The sequence below is a fragment of the Eurosta solidaginis genome, chromosome 2 (assembly GCF_040869045.1).
Source record: "Eurosta solidaginis isolate ZX-2024a chromosome 2, ASM4086904v1, whole genome shotgun sequence".
Taxonomy (NCBI): domain Eukaryota; kingdom Metazoa; phylum Arthropoda; class Insecta; order Diptera; family Tephritidae; genus Eurosta; species Eurosta solidaginis.
In genome coordinates this window covers 281,090,911-281,109,396 of record NC_090320.1, presented here as the reverse complement: position 1 = coordinate 281,109,396, position 18,486 = coordinate 281,090,911, and the positions used below count along the sequence as shown (strand labels likewise).

The 18,486-nt window shown below is 37.9% G+C and overlaps 2 protein-coding genes across 2 annotated transcripts in view; one reads left to right on the top strand and one right to left on the bottom strand.

The window, feature by feature from the left end:
- The first annotated feature begins 7,606 nt into the window (after positions 1–7,606).
- Positions 7,607–11,444, top strand: Der-1 (derlin-1). Its single transcript, XM_067768211.1, has 4 exons — positions 7,607–8,127; positions 8,192–8,343; positions 8,418–8,528; positions 10,807–11,444. The coding sequence occupies exons 1-4, from the start codon at positions 7,777–7,779 to the stop codon at positions 10,946–10,948; spliced, it is 756 nt and encodes a 251-aa protein (XP_067624312.1). The 5' UTR covers positions 7,607–7,776; the 3' UTR covers positions 10,949–11,444.
- The window catches only part of kl-3 (dynein heavy chain 8, axonemal kl-3), a 78,136-nt gene continuing 70,939 nt past the window's right edge, over positions 11,290–18,486 (bottom strand). Inside the window, exons 30-33 of the mRNA XM_067768210.1 lie at positions 17,462–17,640; positions 17,159–17,374; positions 16,748–17,077; positions 11,290–11,640 (exon numbers count right to left, since the gene is read on the bottom strand). Of these exons, the coding sequence (XP_067624311.1) occupies positions 11,515–11,640; positions 16,748–17,077; positions 17,159–17,374; positions 17,462–17,640 (851 nt within the window). The 3' untranslated portion in view covers positions 11,290–11,514. The remainder of the gene's footprint in view (positions 11,641–16,747; positions 17,078–17,158; positions 17,375–17,461; positions 17,641–18,486) is intronic.

Genomic DNA, 18,486 nt, shown 5'->3' with positions numbered 1-18,486 from the left:
TAAGGTATCTCTGTTTAGCTTTTTCTAACCCGAACATTTGGTAGCGTTCTTTCAGACACTTTTCTTACAAGAGAGTCTTTAGACTCTTCGAAACTCTGCATGACTGCAATTTCCTCGACTTTTTAAAGCAACCCTTAATAAATCTCAGGAGTGCAAGGGCCTCTTTGCTTGTGCCATGAATCTCTCAAATTCGGCACTAAAAAATTGATTTTCGGCAAGGGTGGATTAGGGATAATAAAAAAGCTTGTATTGCCATCGAGGTTGCTTACAAAGTCCGTGCCCATCTCTAGCTCTCGCACAATAGTAAAACAAAGCGTTACAGTTTCTCTTTAATTTTCTTTCTTTGTCTCAATGCACAGCAAATTTATTAAATTTTTTTAGCTAAATGAAACTCTCCAATTAACTAGAAAACGCATTGTAATGGAAAAATGAATATTGAAGTGGCTGACAGCAATCAATCAAATTAGTGGTGTTATTTTTTATAGAGGGAAATCATCAGAATGTGCATACCATGTGCCCACGTGTGTATGTATGCATGTACCTACATGTATATATGTGTATATACCAAAGTAGCATGCAATCCCCTAAAAGCATAGGACGAACAAAATAGAAATCGATGTACTTACGACTTACGATCCCTCAAACACTGAAGTCACAATTATGAATGACTTCAATAGGATGATGTGCCACATTTGCGACTCAAGGCTTTTGCGAAGAAAATAACCAGGAAAATATGTCACAAAAATGCATTTTTTACTTATTCGAAATAATGTCTATAGCAGCTCGTATTACCTTAACGCCTATTGCAGTCAGGGTATGCTAAGGCGCTCTCCACACACGGGCCACCCCCTACCTCTGAGTCACATTCTCCAAAGTATCGAAAAATAGACGAGAGACTACGATGTCATCCAGCGGGTTAGGGGGTCAAAATGTACCCGTGGTAGGTATGCCTGTCGTAAGAGGCGACTAAAATACCAGATTCAAGGGTTTGTGTAGCGCAACCATTTCAGGTTGCCAGCGCAATATATGTATAGCTTCTCCAAACCCAATTGTCAACCTCACCTATCCGTGGCGAATCCTGTTTCATTAACAGCCGAGGCTCTGGCGACCCCGAACTCCTCATGGACCTAGGGGAGGGAGGGCGGTACGGCCAAGAAGGTCGCATTTGGTCATAACAAATCGTTCCCGAGATGGTCGGGCTTGGTACCGGAACGTACTGGATCTGCATCCGGCAAAGCTCCATCAACATCGATAACACTCCCCAAGGCCTTCCTAATCCTGACGGACCCGTTAGTGCTGCTGAGCTCAAATTTAGACTAACCAGCATACATACTGCCATTTTCAAGGTGCTTTGAAAGTATACAAAGAAAAGGTGCATATCGACTATTTAATCAGGAAGTGGTTTTTGCGTATTCTTCAAGACTTTAAGATCTTGTGGGTAGTATATCTTTCATATCTGAAGCTGCAGGTATACGGTTCAATAAGTTTGTTAAGGCTGGCCTCCAGGCGATTTGTTGTTTTTGAGTCCCCCATTGTGTACCAGAACTTATGTTATAAAATAACTCCGTCTTTTTGGCAAATACTAAAACCTGACTTCAATATTTCCACAAAATTTATTTGCTGAAGAGTTGTTATGAACATAGTACAGGTTTACCTGTTACAATGGTTATGAAATGTCACAACAAAGCCTTTGCACAAAAATCAGAATTTTTTACAAGTGCCCATTCTTAACCATGCTTCCTCTTAATTTCCCATTCAATAAAATGCTTCTTCTTCACTTTGTCCAACTTTGTGGAAAAATTTGGCAACAGAGCATTTGTACAAAATCATCAAAAGACAAAATTTTGTGATTTTATAAATTCCATCTTCGATTTATATTGGGGTTTTAATGCTCTCGCGCATGCCGCTGAAACATAATTTCAATGCAATAATATCACAAAAGTATACGCCTTTAAGGAAATGGGAATTCGGTCTTAAAAATTAATATAAAAATGTCCAGTTATAGCACAATAAATAAACAGTCGTTTCTATCAAAAAAATTTAAAAGTTTTCATAAATTTGTATACAATCTTTCATATAAAATTTTCAAAGATTTTTATTTGATCATTTGATGCAAATTGATATCTTTGTATATTAATTAAATCATGAAAAGCCTCATTTAGTTCTGCCGAAAAATAGTTGGCGCAGTCGAGAATACAGCATTTTAGCGGCTGTGTTGCAGTTCTACACAAAAGTTACTGTTTTACCCTTTTTTGGCACCAATGTGCAGTGACACTCCGTATTAAAAAATCTGATTAATTAAGCCTTAAGCAGTATTTTATTCGAATTTTCCATAATTTTCTTAGGTGAAAAGGGAAAGAAGATTGAAGACAAATTATGTGAAATAATTTTGATAAGATATATAAGATTATCTTAGCAAAATAATGAAATTGCCTTTATTTCATAATTAATAATAAATTCCCTTTATTTTGACACGATCCTAGGAGGAGTCAGTGGCAACACTTTTAACAACCGAAGGCAGAATTTGAGCTCGTATCAACTACATTCTGTCGGCTATTTTGTGTCGTGCCAATATATCCGTGGCAATTTGACAAAAATACATATCTCGAGTTAACATAAAAGTGATATTTTGGCTTGTTAATAGACACGCGTTACAAGTCTCACAATATTATTTATTCATAATCCCATAAAACCATATCGCCAAATGGCTCCTGCAAATATAAGAAGTCACTATAATGAAATAATGATAAGTTTTTAGTTAAAGGTTAATTTATCGCCATTATCTTAACTCAAGATTTGTCGCTTTGTCAAATTGCCACATGTTTAACATATGTACGTATATTTACTACTTTGTCGAAGTCTTAAATATGTAGCATTAGTTACGTTCCATTGAGACTTGAGCGAGATACGGATAGAAATTTAACATGCAAATGCAACAACAACGTTGTGATCCTGATATTTATCTGGTTCAATTTCTGATCCGTATAGCAGTTCTGTTCGTTTCGTTTTCTGTAGTAAATTTTTTGACAGCTAACCACTTTTGAGTTGGTAGCACTCATGGCTCAACTATATGGTTGGTTCATCTCTACAGCAACAACATACATTTGTTCACATTGCCAAAATCAGAGTGTTGCTGTTAGACGAATGGAATGGAATGAAAACATAAAACTTAGCAGCATTTGTATGTAGTAAGAAAATGTTGTAAATTCGTTGGTTTCATTTTAAGTTTGCCATCTCCTTCTGACAATCCCTACTACAGTGAAATGAAAAAAATAAAATCAGCTGGTGAGATGAGTCAACCATATAGTTGAGCCATTGTAGCACTGAACTAAATATGTGTACATTTGCGTATACATAAAAGAATTCGCCATATTTAAAAGCGAAAACACTGAAAGAGTAAACAACTTGAAGATGATGTAAGGAAAATAAATAGTTTGCTTACGTGCGAAACTATTTAAATGTTAATAATTCTATCAGTATCTTAAAATTTTGTGTACGTTTCTTCTTATTTTCAACAAAACAGATGTTTTATATTAGTGCTGCCAGTTCTCATAAAGTTGATCCAGATCGTTCCAATGAGATTTGAGCCAGAGCCAGAGCTCGATAAACGAATGGAACGGCCCTATTATGTCTGTTTATATTTTCATACATGTATATGCAATTATCAACAGCTGATAGGTTAATTTGGGGGTGGTATTGAATTTGGCAGGTCAAAGCAGTACGTGTTTTATTTGTACAACCAAGCTTGCTTCTGATCAAATATTTATTTACGTGCCTACATATGTATGTATATTATTGCAAAGAATTATATTAGTTTAATAGTAAATACATTGTTTGCGCCTAATTGGCATTTCTATATGTAATCATATCAAACGTCAATTAGTGGCATTGGCAGCACTGACTGTCAGCTGTCAATGACTACTTCCGATTATTCTTAAAGTAAACAAACAAAGAAAAACTAGTGCAAGTGTTTTTTATAATCGGCTATAATCCTCGCGTAAGTAAACCTTACAACCCGCAACCCGCATTTTAACGCTAACATTTTGGTCCATCGACCCGGATCGCGCAATATTTCCGCAAAATATAGTCCACATCGCTTTAATTTTATAAGTTTCATAAAAACCCGCAAATAAAAAATGTCTTCGTTGAAAGTTCACGATTCTGCTTTAAATGCATTAAAGCGGCATTTGCAATCGAGCAAAGCCGATTCGCTTGCAGTCAATGTAGAGGCTGCAGCCACATATTTGCAATTGCTAGAGGAGCAGTGGGAACGTTTCTGCAAAGCATAAGAAGAAGTGGAGGTGTCGTGTGGCGACGAAAACACAGCAGTAGTGAGGAGTGGTATTTGATCGCTAAATCAAATTTTAAGCGCATTCTTGCGCCACAAAAGCAACCAACCCCTGCAGTAACTCCGACTGCACCTGCACGCATGCCGCTACCGAAGCTGCAGTTACCATCCTTTAGTGGCGATCCAACAAAATGACGCATTCTGTTCACTAGTGAATTCCAATGCAAGTTTGTCGGACGGACAGAAGTTGCAATACTTGCGAAATTGTTTAAATGGTGAAGCATTGGAATTAGTAGTTTTGCTGTAAGCGACAGCAACTACAGTGAAGCTTGGGATATGCTGACAGCACGCTATAAAGTTATGCGTATCATAGTGGACAGCCATATAAAAGCATTATCATAGATCGAAAAGGCATCGAAAGACTCCGCAAAAGCAATTAAACACATTTTAAATTTAACATTGCAGCACGTTGGTGCGCTACGTGCCCTCAAACGCCCGGTTGAATTTTGGGACGACTGGCTTGTCCATTTGACTGTTTCGAAATTAGCCTATGAAACGCGAAAACAGTGGGAACTATCGCTTGTAGCCGACGATGTGCCATCATTTACATCGCTTCGAGATTTTTTGGAAACGCGAGCCCGCTCTTTGGAGATGGTGCCCGCTGCCGCAAACGCACGTACAACTGCAAAGAATGTTTTGCATACAACATGCAACCAATTAGTACCAAAAAATCATCCATCATCCAAAACCGCTAAAACGACATCGTGTACATACTGCAAAGGAGAGCATCGAATAAAAAATTCAACCAACTCGACGCGAGAGCAAAGCTATCCACAATCAAAACAGATGGTGCATGTCTAAACTGCCTTAGTAAAGGATATGTTTTCGCTAACTGCCGCAGCTCGTCATCGTGCCGCATATGCCAACGCCGCCACCACACGCTTCTTCATGCTGGTCTCAATACAAACGAGGCAGCTCCTGCTATGCAAAATGCCGTCCAAAACAACGTAACGTCGCACTACGCTGATGCTGAACGCGTGGTATTATTAGCTACTGCTGACATTTTATTGCAAGGTAACTCCGGCCGCTGGCAGCCAGCCAGGGCACTGTTCGACAACGGCTCACATGCTTCGTTCATCACGGAGCCCTGCGTTCAACGACTTCGTTTACCACGAAATACGTCACCAGCTTGCGTCACGGGTATTGGATCCGTACAAGGAGGTCGCACAAAGGGTGAGGTCAAGTTATCCATAGCGCCAAAGTCACTAAACTCTAAATTTCACGTGTGTACGCTTATTTTATCTAAAATTACTAACGACCTACCAACAAACGCCTTGTCCGAATCACGTTGGCCGCATGTCAGTGGCTTACCGCTTGCTGACCCTAACTATTTCAAACCTGGTCCGATAGATGTCTTGATTGGCATGGACGAAATGGACAAGTTTTTACTCGACGGCCTAAAAAAGGGTGAAAATGGCACTCCGATGGCACAGAACACCGTGTTTGGGTGGGTGCTGTTTGGCAACGCGACTCCCTCACAAATAAAACCCCGGGTAATCTCAACGCATTATTGTAATACGCAACTAACTGACCTCCTCGCTAAGTTTTGGGAGCTGGAAGAGCTACCACCTAGAAAGTTTTACACGCCCGAAGAGTTATATTGTGAGAAGTTATTCGACGATACAACACAGCGCGCAACTGACGGCCGATTTATTGTACGTTTACCGCTGAAATCCGAGGTGTTGATTGGTGAGTCGCGTAATGCAGCCGTTCGGGCATTGTTGCGAATGGAAAGCAGGTTCGCCACCAACAAAGACCTTCACGAAGAGTACTGCAAATTTATGAAGGAGCTTCTTGACTTGGGTCATATGGAGCTAGCTACTCCAACAACGCGAACCGCATACTATATGCCACATCACGCCGTGGTAAAAGAAACAAGTTCTACTACTAAGCTTAAGGTCGTATTCAACGCGTCAATGAAGACGTCGTCAGGGCACTCGTTAAACGACGCGCTAATGGTTGGTCCTCAGCTCCAACAAGATCTCTTCCCGATTTTATTTATTTAAAATAAAGCAAACATATATATATATATATATAAACGACTATAAGGAGTTTCAATTTTAATTCTTTATTAAAGAAAAACTAGTGCAAGTGTTTTTTATAATCGGCTATAATCCTCGCGTAAGTAAACCTTACAACCCGCAACCCGCATTTTAACGCTAAAATACATAGCCCACATCCCAAATTTCAAACTTAAAGTATAGATCCTATATTTGTCATACATTTAACATGTTGCATACATATTATAAACGTTTACTCAACAAATAAGTAAATATCTGCAAATTAAAAACACTTAAATTCTTAAAAGAATTCAGCTCGACCGACATGGCGCGACGCGAATTCACCATAAAAATTAGTGGCGAAATGTCAGAATTTGGGAGAAAAGGAATCAGCGATACCCCAAGCAAACATTAGTTACGTTCCATTGAGACTTGAGCGAGATACGGATAGAAATTTAACATGCAAATGCAACAACAACGTTGTGATCCTGTTATTTATCTGGTCCAATTTCTGATCCGTATGGCAGTTCTGTTCGTTTCGTTTTCTGTAATAGATTTTTTGACAGCTAACCACTTTTGAGTTGGTAGCACTAATGGCTCAACTATATGGTTGGTTCATCTCTACAGCAACAACATACATTTGTTCACATTGCCAAAATCAGAGTGTTGCTGTTAGACGAATGGAATGGAATGAAAACATAAAACTTAGCTGCATTTGTATGTAGTAAGAAAATGTTGTAAATTCGTTGGTTTCATTTTAAGTTTGCCATCTCCTTCTGACAATCCCTACTACAGTGAAATGAAAAAAATAAAATCAGCTGGTGAGATGAGTCAACCATATAGTTGAGCCATTGTAGCACTGAACTAAATATGTGGACATTTGTGTATACATAAAAGAATTCGCCATATTTAAAAGTAAAAACACTGAAAGAGTAAACAACTTGAAGATGATGTAAGGAAAATAAATAGTTTGCTTACGTGCGAAACTATTTAAATGTTAATAATTCTATCAGTATCTTAAAATTTTGTGTACGTTTCTTCTTATTTTCAACAAAACAGATGTTTTATATTAGTGCTGCCAGTTCTCATAAAGTTGATCCAGATCGTTCCAATGAGATTTGAGCCAGAGCCAGAGCTCAATAAACCAATGGAACGGCCCTATTACGTTTGACATCTCGTCGCTTTGCAGCGAGCATTTCGCTACTTTTTCCGAACTGACGTCTCTCATAGCATCATCTTTGATAGCACATATTCGTTCAAACTTGGCAGCACAGACATTGTAATAGATTAGGCCACGTAATTTTATTGTAGAAGTTGTCAAACGAAAACATATGGAAAACAAATTTACGGATATCACTACATTTGCAAAATAACAATATAAAATATTCTTAATTATTTAAATTAAAAAAACACACACAACTTACAGATATGAGCGACCTGAGTCAATGGTATAATCAAATACCGCGCTTCACACGCTACTGGCTTACATGTACGGTGACGCTCAGCCTGCTGGCACGTTTCAATATACTGCCCATGAGCTCCATGTACCTGCATAGTGAAGCGGTATTTGGACGACTGCAGTTGTGGCGATGTATAACTGCGCTATTCGTTTATCCGCTAACATCAGCGACAGGATTCCATTTCCTTATAAATTGTTATTTCATATCGCGTTACATAGCGCAGCTGGAGAAGGAGCAATTCGGGCGTAGTCCTGCTGATTATTTGTATATGCTATTGATAATTGCATTTTTGGCGAATGTAGGAGGCATGCTATTTAATGTGAGTATAATCATGATATGATGCATGTTTTAGAAAATTATAATGCAGCTTCTTGTTCCATCAGGTATATTTCCTTATGGACCTGTTGGTTGTATCCACAACATATGTATGGTGTCAATTGAATAAAGATGTCATTGTTAATTTTTGGTTTGGCACGCGTTTTAAAGCTATATATTTGCCATGGGTCTTGGCAATAATGGAACTTGTATTCCAAGGGTAGGCTGTAAACTGTAATACCACGTCATTGATTGCACTGCGGTGAATAATCATTATTATTCCTTTTTTCTTAGATCAATTGCATCACTCATTGGCATTTTTATTGGACATGTTTATTACTTTTTCAAATTCCAATATCCACAAGAGCTTGGTGGTGGTGCATTTTTGGAAACCCCTGGTTTGTTGTAAGTGTGCATTATTTTTTGTAGTTAGCGGGATGCGTTTATAACGCTTTTCTTTACAATCTGTAAAACTTTCAAGATGAGTCCCATTTAAGGGTAAATAAGTCAACCGTAGTTTCTGAAGGAGTGGAGCTGATATGCTTTGTTTTTTTTTTTTGGAGGACGTGAGCGAGGAAAAGCCGATTATGTCATGTTGTTGTTGTTGTAGAGATAAGGTTGCTCCCCGAAGGCTTTGGGGAGTGTTATCAATGTAATGGTCCTTTGCCGAATACAGATCCGGTGCCACAGCACCATTAGGGTGCTAGCCCGATCATTTCGGGAACGATTTATGTGGCCACATTGAACCTTCAGGCCATTCCCTCCCTCCCCACCAAGTTCCATGAGGAGCTTGGGGTCGCCAGAGCCTCGTCTTTTAGTGACATAGGATTCGCCGCGGATAGGTGAGGTTGACAATTGGGTTTGGAGAAGCTATATATTGCGCTGGCAACCTGAAGGGTTGCGCTACACAGCCCCTTGAATCTGGTATTTTAGTCGCCTCTTACGACAGGCATACCTACCGCGTTAATATTCTGACCCCCTAACCCGCTGGGGTCCGATTCTGTCATATCGTGTTTTTGTGATTATTAAGTATAGATCTATTGAGCACACGTGCTCGCTACTTCAAATTGTGATTTAACAAATAGATTTAGTAGCCCCAATATTCACATAGGGATCTGATAATGGCGCCAGACAGTTAAGAATTAATAAACTAATCGGAACACTTGCCTGCAATTTTATTGGGAGCTCCTTCGGTTTTGAAGCATCGCAATTACTTGCAACAGGGTCAAATCATATAAGCCTTTAAAATTTCTGCAGCCATATCAATCAAAGCATATGATGTATTTCATCTGCTCATTATTAATTGGCGGACCCAATATTAGCACGACAATGAAATTCGTGTTGTCGAATTCGAAGAAATGGGCGAGAGTATGTAATGCATTCTTTGGATTGCAATACCATACGACGAGTCATCAATCGATAACAAAAGAACAATTCTGATATTAACATAAACATGATGTATCTGACATCGCCACAGAGATTAAAGAAGGCATCAAAAGAGCCAAGTACAGCAGTGGGCCCAGTAGTCATAGCCATGCCGATGGTAGTACACCCCGACGTTGAGAGACTCGGCTACCTAGCTGACGTTTTCAATTAGTTGTTGTTGTTGTTGTTGTAGCGATTAGGTTACTCCCCGAAGGCTTTGGGGAGTGTTATCGATGTGATGGTCCTTTGTCGGATACAGATCCGATACGCTCCGGTAACACAGCACCATCAAGGTGCTGACCCGACCATCTCGGGAACGATTTATATGGCTACATTGAACCTTCAGGCCATCCCTCCCTCCCCACCCCCAAGTTCCATGAGGAGCTTGGGGTCGCCAGAGCCTCGTCTGTTAGTGAAACGGGATTCGCCGCTCGAAGGTGAGGTTGACAAAATCACGGTGGGCGCTGTTCTCAGAGTCTAATATGCAATACGTACAAAAGAAAAAGCAGACCTGCCATGGAGTCGCGCGTCACTTCGGTTTTGTAACAGGTCGCGCCTATTGCACTGTTTAAACAAAACCACGGTGGGTCTTGTCCATGCCTTGCGTATATCAAAAATCGTATAGACAAGTATTTTATTCATAAATCTGCTGAAATCGGTGATATATTAAGGTACATTCCATAGGCACAAATATTCATTTTTTATTTTTATTTTTTGAAACACAAAGAAATACCTCTGTCTCATACTATGTCTAAGGGGCACCTCTTTCGTCTACTAAATACTTTGTGACACAACCACCCTAACTTAATTTAAAGTAATATTGGCTTTCCATTTTCGTTTATATATTCTGCTCATGCATGTACTAAAGTCACGTTTTTTATAGTTGGATAGCTATCGTGAGATAAAATAAATTGTTTGCGGACCGAATTGCAAATTTGAAAGTATATATACTTTTTCCCGGTTTCATTTGGAAGTCAACCAGAGGGATAAGATTAGAGTCCGTACTAGGTGAAGAATCAAATTTGAGAGGAGTTTTTAGGTTTGGCATAAGAACTATTTTTCCGAATATTTTGCTACAGAAAATTATCTTTTTATATATCAGCGGGGGCTGAAAAAATTATCAAAGCTTCAGTTGATGACATGTCACAGGGACTCATATAAAGTTCGAATATTATTATACTTAGCGTAAAAACGCTATAATGAATACAAATGATTTATGAAAACTTACTTAATTTCACTTATTTTTTCACCTCACTAGAAAACAATATGTACCAGATATCAGTGGCGGATTTAGTGGTTTCGGTGAGCCACCAGCGAGTCGTGCGCCTCAACGGCCAGTAGCTGGAAATGGTATTTTTGGCAATACCTGGGGACGTGGCAATCAATTGGGACGGAATTGAAATGAAAGTGAAAAAAGGTAATGAAGTGGAATATACTTAAACTGCAGAACTTCTAGTATATTTTAAAAGATATTATTTTGAAAAAACTACAATACTTTTAATTTATATGCATACCATGTTAATGTATTTACGTAAATATCTTTATGTGCATTTGCATATGCGCTAAGTTAAGTAACGAAAACTGACTAAAAAAGACTACTCTTATACCTTAAATAACTACTGCAATCATATTTCATCTCTCTTTTCTACTACCTTATCTTGGTGTATATGTAAATATAAAGAAAAAAGCGCATTATATGATGATGTCGTCATTGTTATACATAATAAAGAGTTAGCTTTGAGTTTTTGTATGTTATACATAATTCGACCACATAAAATCACATACTTACATATGTAAACTTAATAGCTATGTAAATAATGTAATAAAAACACACAAAACAAGAACAAATATATTTATAATAACAATTTATTCAATAAAATAAAAAAAAATTACAAATACATATAGTATCAAAATATGCTAACAATAATATACGTACACAAAATTCTATCGTCCGTTGACATATTCTTCATTTAATATCGCAAAGTAATGCAACGCCTCGTAATATCCAATGATCTGGCGGCTTCAAAGATTGCAGCCAAAGTGGTGTGATGTAGTTGAGGTCAGTGCGATTAATTTTCTTGTAAACGGGACACTGGAAGTAATTTATAAAAAAGCAAACAAAAGGGTTTTACATTCAAAAATTTTAAGACTGGAATAAATTTTAATAAATCGGTATAATATTAATTAATTAATATTAAGGGTATAATCAGCCCTATTCTGCATTTCGACTTGGATTGGAATTTTTTCGATTTGGCAATTTTGGTATTCTGTGTTCCAATCTCTTTCGATCCAACTTCGAATCGTTCGATTTTGTGTATTCTGCATTTCGATCGTAGTTCCGTTTTTCTAAGTTGCAAATTAGTTGGCGGAAAAATATTTTCTTTTTATTTCTATATTAATTTATAACAGAATTTTAACAAAAATGTAAGTAAAACTTGCTAAGAAACGTAGAAGGCTTGATGATGATTGTTTTTTTATATGTTTCCAGGTCAAAAACAACATGTCGATGTCGAAGTCCTTGGACGTATTTGCCCCGCAAAAGTATCTAACACATACTTGAAAGCATCCCTATTAAGTCGAAAGTTTTTTTTTGAACCCAAATAAGAAAATAAGTCATTAAACTTTACCACTTTTAAGTTCAATTTCTTACAATTCGTCATTCATCTCAAATGGATTACACAAATCTCGCAATATTTGCCTTTCCATTTTCGCCTGGCCATTTTCGTATGCGTTGCTTTCCAACTCCACAAATAATAAACAGCTATAATTTGTGTCTGTTCGTTGGGTCCAGTTATATGCCAAAGCAAGCTGCCGGAGTAGAGGAAGGTGGAGCGAAAACGTAAACAATCCTTGCGGAAAGAATAAATAAATCTTCATAAAGTATTTTAGGCCAGTGCAATGAAATTAGCATCCATAAAACTCAGAAAATGTCAACTATATCCGTGCAGTAATCCGTTTTAACAAAACTTGTTGGCCACGGCGGGGAATCGGCCAAAAGAACGACAAAAACACACTTACAATTATGAAAACACTTCACTCAAAAAAAATATAACACGGCGGTAATATATTCTATTGCTTTTTTTACAAACTGGCCTGGATAATAAAATATAAACGTTTTTCAGTGTTTTTTACAAATTTTCTTTAATTTATTTTGTTCCAATGTTCACACATTCCGTACAAACAGCTGATTTCGAAAAATCATTTGCTCTTTTCCCGTTACGATTCCGTCGTAATGCAGAATACCCAAGTTCGATTAAAGCGGAGCGTAGAACGGGAACGTAATCGAAATGCAGAATAGGGGTGAATATTTTTAAACGGTTTTATTTAGCTTGACTTGACAGGCTGGCTGGCACGAATTTTGTAATTGAAATTTAAGTAACTTTACGATAAGCTACAAGCTTGAAATTTGGAATATAGTTCAGAACCCCATGACAATGCAATAATAAGAAAAAATCGCCGCTAGGTGGCGCATGGATCGACATGTTCAAAAAATCGTATTTGTAGTGCAATTTGGGTCATATTTGGAACACATAATATATACAAAAATAGAAAGCGACCTATGAAAATAAATCGCCACTAGGTGACGCAAGGATCGAGATATTAAAAAAAATCGTATTTGTGGTCCGATTTGGCTCATATTTGGAACACATAATACATATCTGGGGCCACCGTGGTGTGATGGTAGCGTGCTCGACCAGCTCACGCAGTGAGGACGCACGGGATACAAACTGCGATATCTGTTGGTATCATATTTTCGGCAAGAACCCAACACGGTGTCGGCCACCATGCGCTTTCACACCAAAGCTTTCGGAAATCTAGTCAGCCCTCCGTACAAAGCGGCTATGTTGGAGGAGGATATGAACTCCAGCCGCCTTTACATTTGACCGCCTATACATTTGAGACAGAACGTCTTCAATGAAATTTGTCATCGACACGGGCACCGAGGTTTCGGTTGTACCCAAACGTCACGGTGAGAGTATGCAGCCAAACGCAATGAAACTGGTTGCTGCAAACAATACTACAATTAATACATTCGGCAAACGACAGATAACATTAGATCTCGGCCTCCGATGGCCATTTAAGTGGTGTTTCATAATCGCCGACGTTGCACATCCTATAATAGGTGCGGATTTCCTAAGACACTACGACGTGTTGGTGGATTTAAAAAACAAAGCAAAGAATCGATAACGCATATGCATACGCAATTGCAAACACAAACCAAGGAATTATTTCCAAATAACCAACATAATTTTTACGAGAACTACAAAACTACGACGGCATTTCGAGACCGTTCGACCAATACAAACGTCACAGCATGGTAAACCTGCGGTATTTGTTCCCAAGGATCTGCGCTTATGCAGCCATACTTTTCTACGCGACGATACAATTAAAAAGCCGTTGAAAGCACCTTACGACGGGCCATACCTGGTTGTTAACAAATACCCCAAGACATACACGATAATGATTGAGATGAATTAGCAGCAATAACACAAGCCACAAGTATTGATGCCAGCACATCGGCGAATTTTCTGGAAAGGGGGCGGCGTAGTGACTACCCAAATCGAACCATGCAGCAATATGTGGCAACATCCTAGAACAGCTGAGTTTTAGCAATCGCCAACGTCTAGTAATACTTTAAATTTCAACGCATAATATAATTTGGGACTTTCCTTCTAAGATACGACATTGTTCTTTTTAGTTTTAGTTTAAGCTTTATTTGAGTTAATAAATATAGAATAATAAACATAAACATTCTATACATACAACAATAGAAAGCGACCTATGAAAAAATCTCCGCTAGGTGGGGCAAGGATCGAGATATTCAAAACAATCGTATTTGTGGTCCGATTTGGAACACATAAAACATACATGAACGGAAAGCGACCTATGATGTTCGATTTGGCCCCCAGCGGGTTAGGGGGTCAGAACGTACCCGCGGTAGGTATGCCTGTCGTAAGAGGCGACTAAAATACCAGTTTCAAGGGGCTGTGTAGCGCAACCCTCCAGGTTGCCAGCGCAATATATAGCTTCTCCAAACCCAATTGTCAACCTCACCTATCCGCGGCGAATTCTGTTTCACTAACAGACGAGGCTCTGGCGACCCCAAGCTCCATTGTTGTTGGGGTGGGGAGGGAGGGGATGGCCTGAAGGTTTATTGTGGCCACATAAATCGTTCCCGAGATGGTGGGGCTAGCACCTTAATGGTGCTGTGGTACCGGATCTGTATCCGGCAAATCACATCGATAACACCCCCCAAAGCCTTCCGGGAGCAACCTTATCGCTACAACAACAACAACAACAACATGTTCGATTTGGCTCATATTTGGAACACATATTACATACAGTCGGGTAGAAGTGACATCAAAATATTTTGGAGTTGGAGGAGGGACAAGCATACGTGGCGCAGAGTGGAGTAAAGTCTTTGGAAGGATTATGTATTGAGGACTTAGGTTGTAACAAATTTTCAGGAAAGAGCCCTTGTAATAATGAGTCGCTAAATGAACTAAACAGAATGAGAAATAATAGGCAATTAAATAAAGACTAAAAACTTGAAAATAAAATGATTAAAAAAAATGTTTAAGTTAAACGGTTTTATTGAAAACAATACTTCTATGAAGTAATAATAATACTAAAAGCTAGAAAATAATTAGGCAGGTCCTAGGTACTAGTCACCACACTCCTCATCAATCTAAGGCGTTGATCAGACAAATAAAAGCGTTGGATGCGTCAAATTTCTATTGATAGTCATATATAAGACCAACTGCCCTTAATAAGGTCAAGCTACGCCTCACATTTTAGAAATTTCACGCGGTAATTGAATATTCAATTATTATGTTTTTCTAAGAGAAACTGAAAAGAATGAAAGAAAGAAACATTTACTGGCATATTGCGATGGAACCATTTCGAAAACCGCCAACGTAATCATCACCAGGCATTTTCGTAATGTTATCAAAGGTTTCACCGAGATTCGAACCGCGAATCACACGATGAAACTGCAGTTGCCTTAACCACATAATAATTGCATATTCAATTATTATAAGCCGGTGTTAAGCTCATGAATTCTTAATAAGTTAAAATTTTTTTTTTTTTAATTATTCTATTTCTAATTCAGTTGAACATTTTTTTGTACCACCAAAAGTCATTCATTTCACTCAGCTGTAGTGAACAACAATTCTATCTAAAATCATCTTCGCCTCAAAGCAAGTGAAATTATATTTTTGAATAAGCGGTTTTTTGATATTAAAAGTGCATACTTTCGAACATTAAAAAAGTTTTTTTTTATAATATATTTCGCTAATATTTTATTCTTTTGAGCGAAATATCTTTTTCGGATAAGTCAACAATATTCATTTTTTTGGAAAGGGCGACATCTGAACTGATCTTTCGTTTTCGATTTTGAGAAAATCAGCTGATACGCACACGCACGTTCGTAAATTCAAAAAAATTATTTGCGTGAAAACATATTTGAACAATTTGCTATTTTTTTTGGTAAACCCTTGGCCCTGCAGATTCGCAACTCATTAGCATTCTCATGTTCGAGTTTTCGAAATGTTTTATTTTTTTGTTTAAAGAAAGTGAACGTCTGAATGATATACTCGTTTTCGACAAACAGGCCTGATCAATTTACCCATCGAAAACTCAAAATATGAGCTGTTATTTATACATTCATTGATGGATTTGGTCACACAGATTTTCTGAAAAGCTGCACTCAACACTAGAGTGTTCGAATATTCAAATAATGTTTTTGTTTTAGAAAAGCGATAGTATTTCAATCTTTTTGTTTTCGAAAACTGTTAATACGGGTTCCTAAATTTATTGATTTTGTTATTGCAATTCGCGGATAAGCCGTTGACCAACATTCAAAAGTCTTAAATAAATTCTCATTTTAGAAAATTGGAAACAATTATTCTTTTTTGTAGGAATTCGAAACTGAATACTCTTAGTTTCGAGAACTTGGAATGCTGATTGATTTAGTCTGCATACTGTCCGACTACCGGCCTATGTTAGAAAATTTCGAAAGCAATATATTTTGATGAAAATATTTGTACAATACTCTCGGCTTTTGCAAATTTTCTAAAAAGTCTTATAAAATTCGGTTTCTGGAGATTAGGAAACTGATGGTTTTGGTTTAACCCTGTCGAAGTTGCGTATTCCCAAGACCATCCATTAGACTAAAAGTTCAACATCATCATACTTACCGTATATAATTTTGGATTTTTTGGTGCCACCGAATTTATAGCATAAATATGTACAACTGGTAGCAGCACATAGAGCACCTTATTTGACGCTTCAATCAAACGTGAGAGTTTGCGATCCCAGCCAGCGCCATCCACATATAGGCCCTCAACGAAGACACCTTCCTTAGGTGGTTTCTTACATTCGTCAGTGCCCACTTTTAGGACATCATTATGCATAGTCACTTGATCTAAAGCCCAACCCTGATGAGCGCGTGCTACTTCTTGTTTCATGGCGGTGAGAAAACCTTGTGGATTGAAAAAGCCCGACATCCAGAAAACAACTGGGCGTCCCTTGAAAGTTCGAGAGCATAAAATTTGTGGATCAGTGTATTACTAACCGGACACCATGTCTTAATATATGCAGGCACTTACTGTAAAACACCAGCTATTGAATTGATGATTACGTTCAAGTAATTCTGTAAACCAGAAACCCAAACTTGATGATATCCAACTGCCACGCTTCCATATATTTGGCACACGTGCATTGAATATATTATCTAAAGCATCACGCAACTGTTCACTCATAATGATTGTACCCTCGATAGCTAGTAGAAGATCCTTGAGTGTGCCACGTACAAGAATGATGATCTGTGCTCCAAAAAACCAGAAGAGAAGATATTTGAAACATTTAAAAGCTTATTATTTTTGCCACTCAAATCCAGCTGCTTAACTTACTCGCTGCATACGATCGATTTCTTGTCGCAAAAATATATTCATCGAACTGGTAATGCCCATTAGGAGTAGGCGTTGACGCACCTCATATAAATCATATGGTGGCGGCATTTTACTTTGCATTTCACGTGTCTGTCGTGCTACGCGATCTTCACGCGTCTCCCCAGTGCCACTAGAAGACTCTAAAAGGATAGAGAGTGGAAGTATTTAATTAGAACCAAGGACTTTCATTTCAGTGTAACACCATTATGTTGTTGCGACCGACAAGATTTAAGACCGAGCTTCTCTTCCAATCTGCATCGTGCCCCTTTAATTTTTCCTACAAATTAGCGGAAGGGACCTAAAGGTTTTAACTCCGACTCCAAACGGGAGCGTAACGTTTGCCTGTTTTAGAAAATTCTACCTCGCAAAATCCTGCAAAATGTTAAAAAATCCTGCTTAGGTAAAATCCTGGTTTTCTAAAATTTTGCTTTTCCAAAATCCTGGTTTTCCAAAATTTTGCTTTTGCTAAATCCGGCTTGAAAAATTCTGCTTTTAGTGTACTTACCCTTTAGATAAACTTTCTGAACAACGAAATGAATCGACATACGCAGCGAAAGTATTCAAACTCATACACAGTGATTTTAGAAATCAAATAAACTTTATTCGTAATATGTTTTTATATATGTATGTGTGTACGTATGTAAATATTTTAGTCTAGTAAATTGAAATATTTTTTGCAGCTCTCTTCAAATAACTTGGTTGATTTAATTCATTCCTTTTTTTAATAACTCTTCGTAGTTCCTTGTTTTTTTTTTTAATTATGTTTCTTTTCTTTCTTATTATTTCTCCATTTTCCCTTCATTGTATTTGAGTTTTCGCATAAATAAGCTCCTTTTGTAAATTGTATACGAGTTTATAAAATTATGAGGTACTTTCACCTACAATGACTTTTAGTCTACGATGTATAACGGTATTTCTAGTTCCAGCAATTCGTCAATGAACATGTCTACATACATACATATGTATGTATGTTCATATGGATGGAA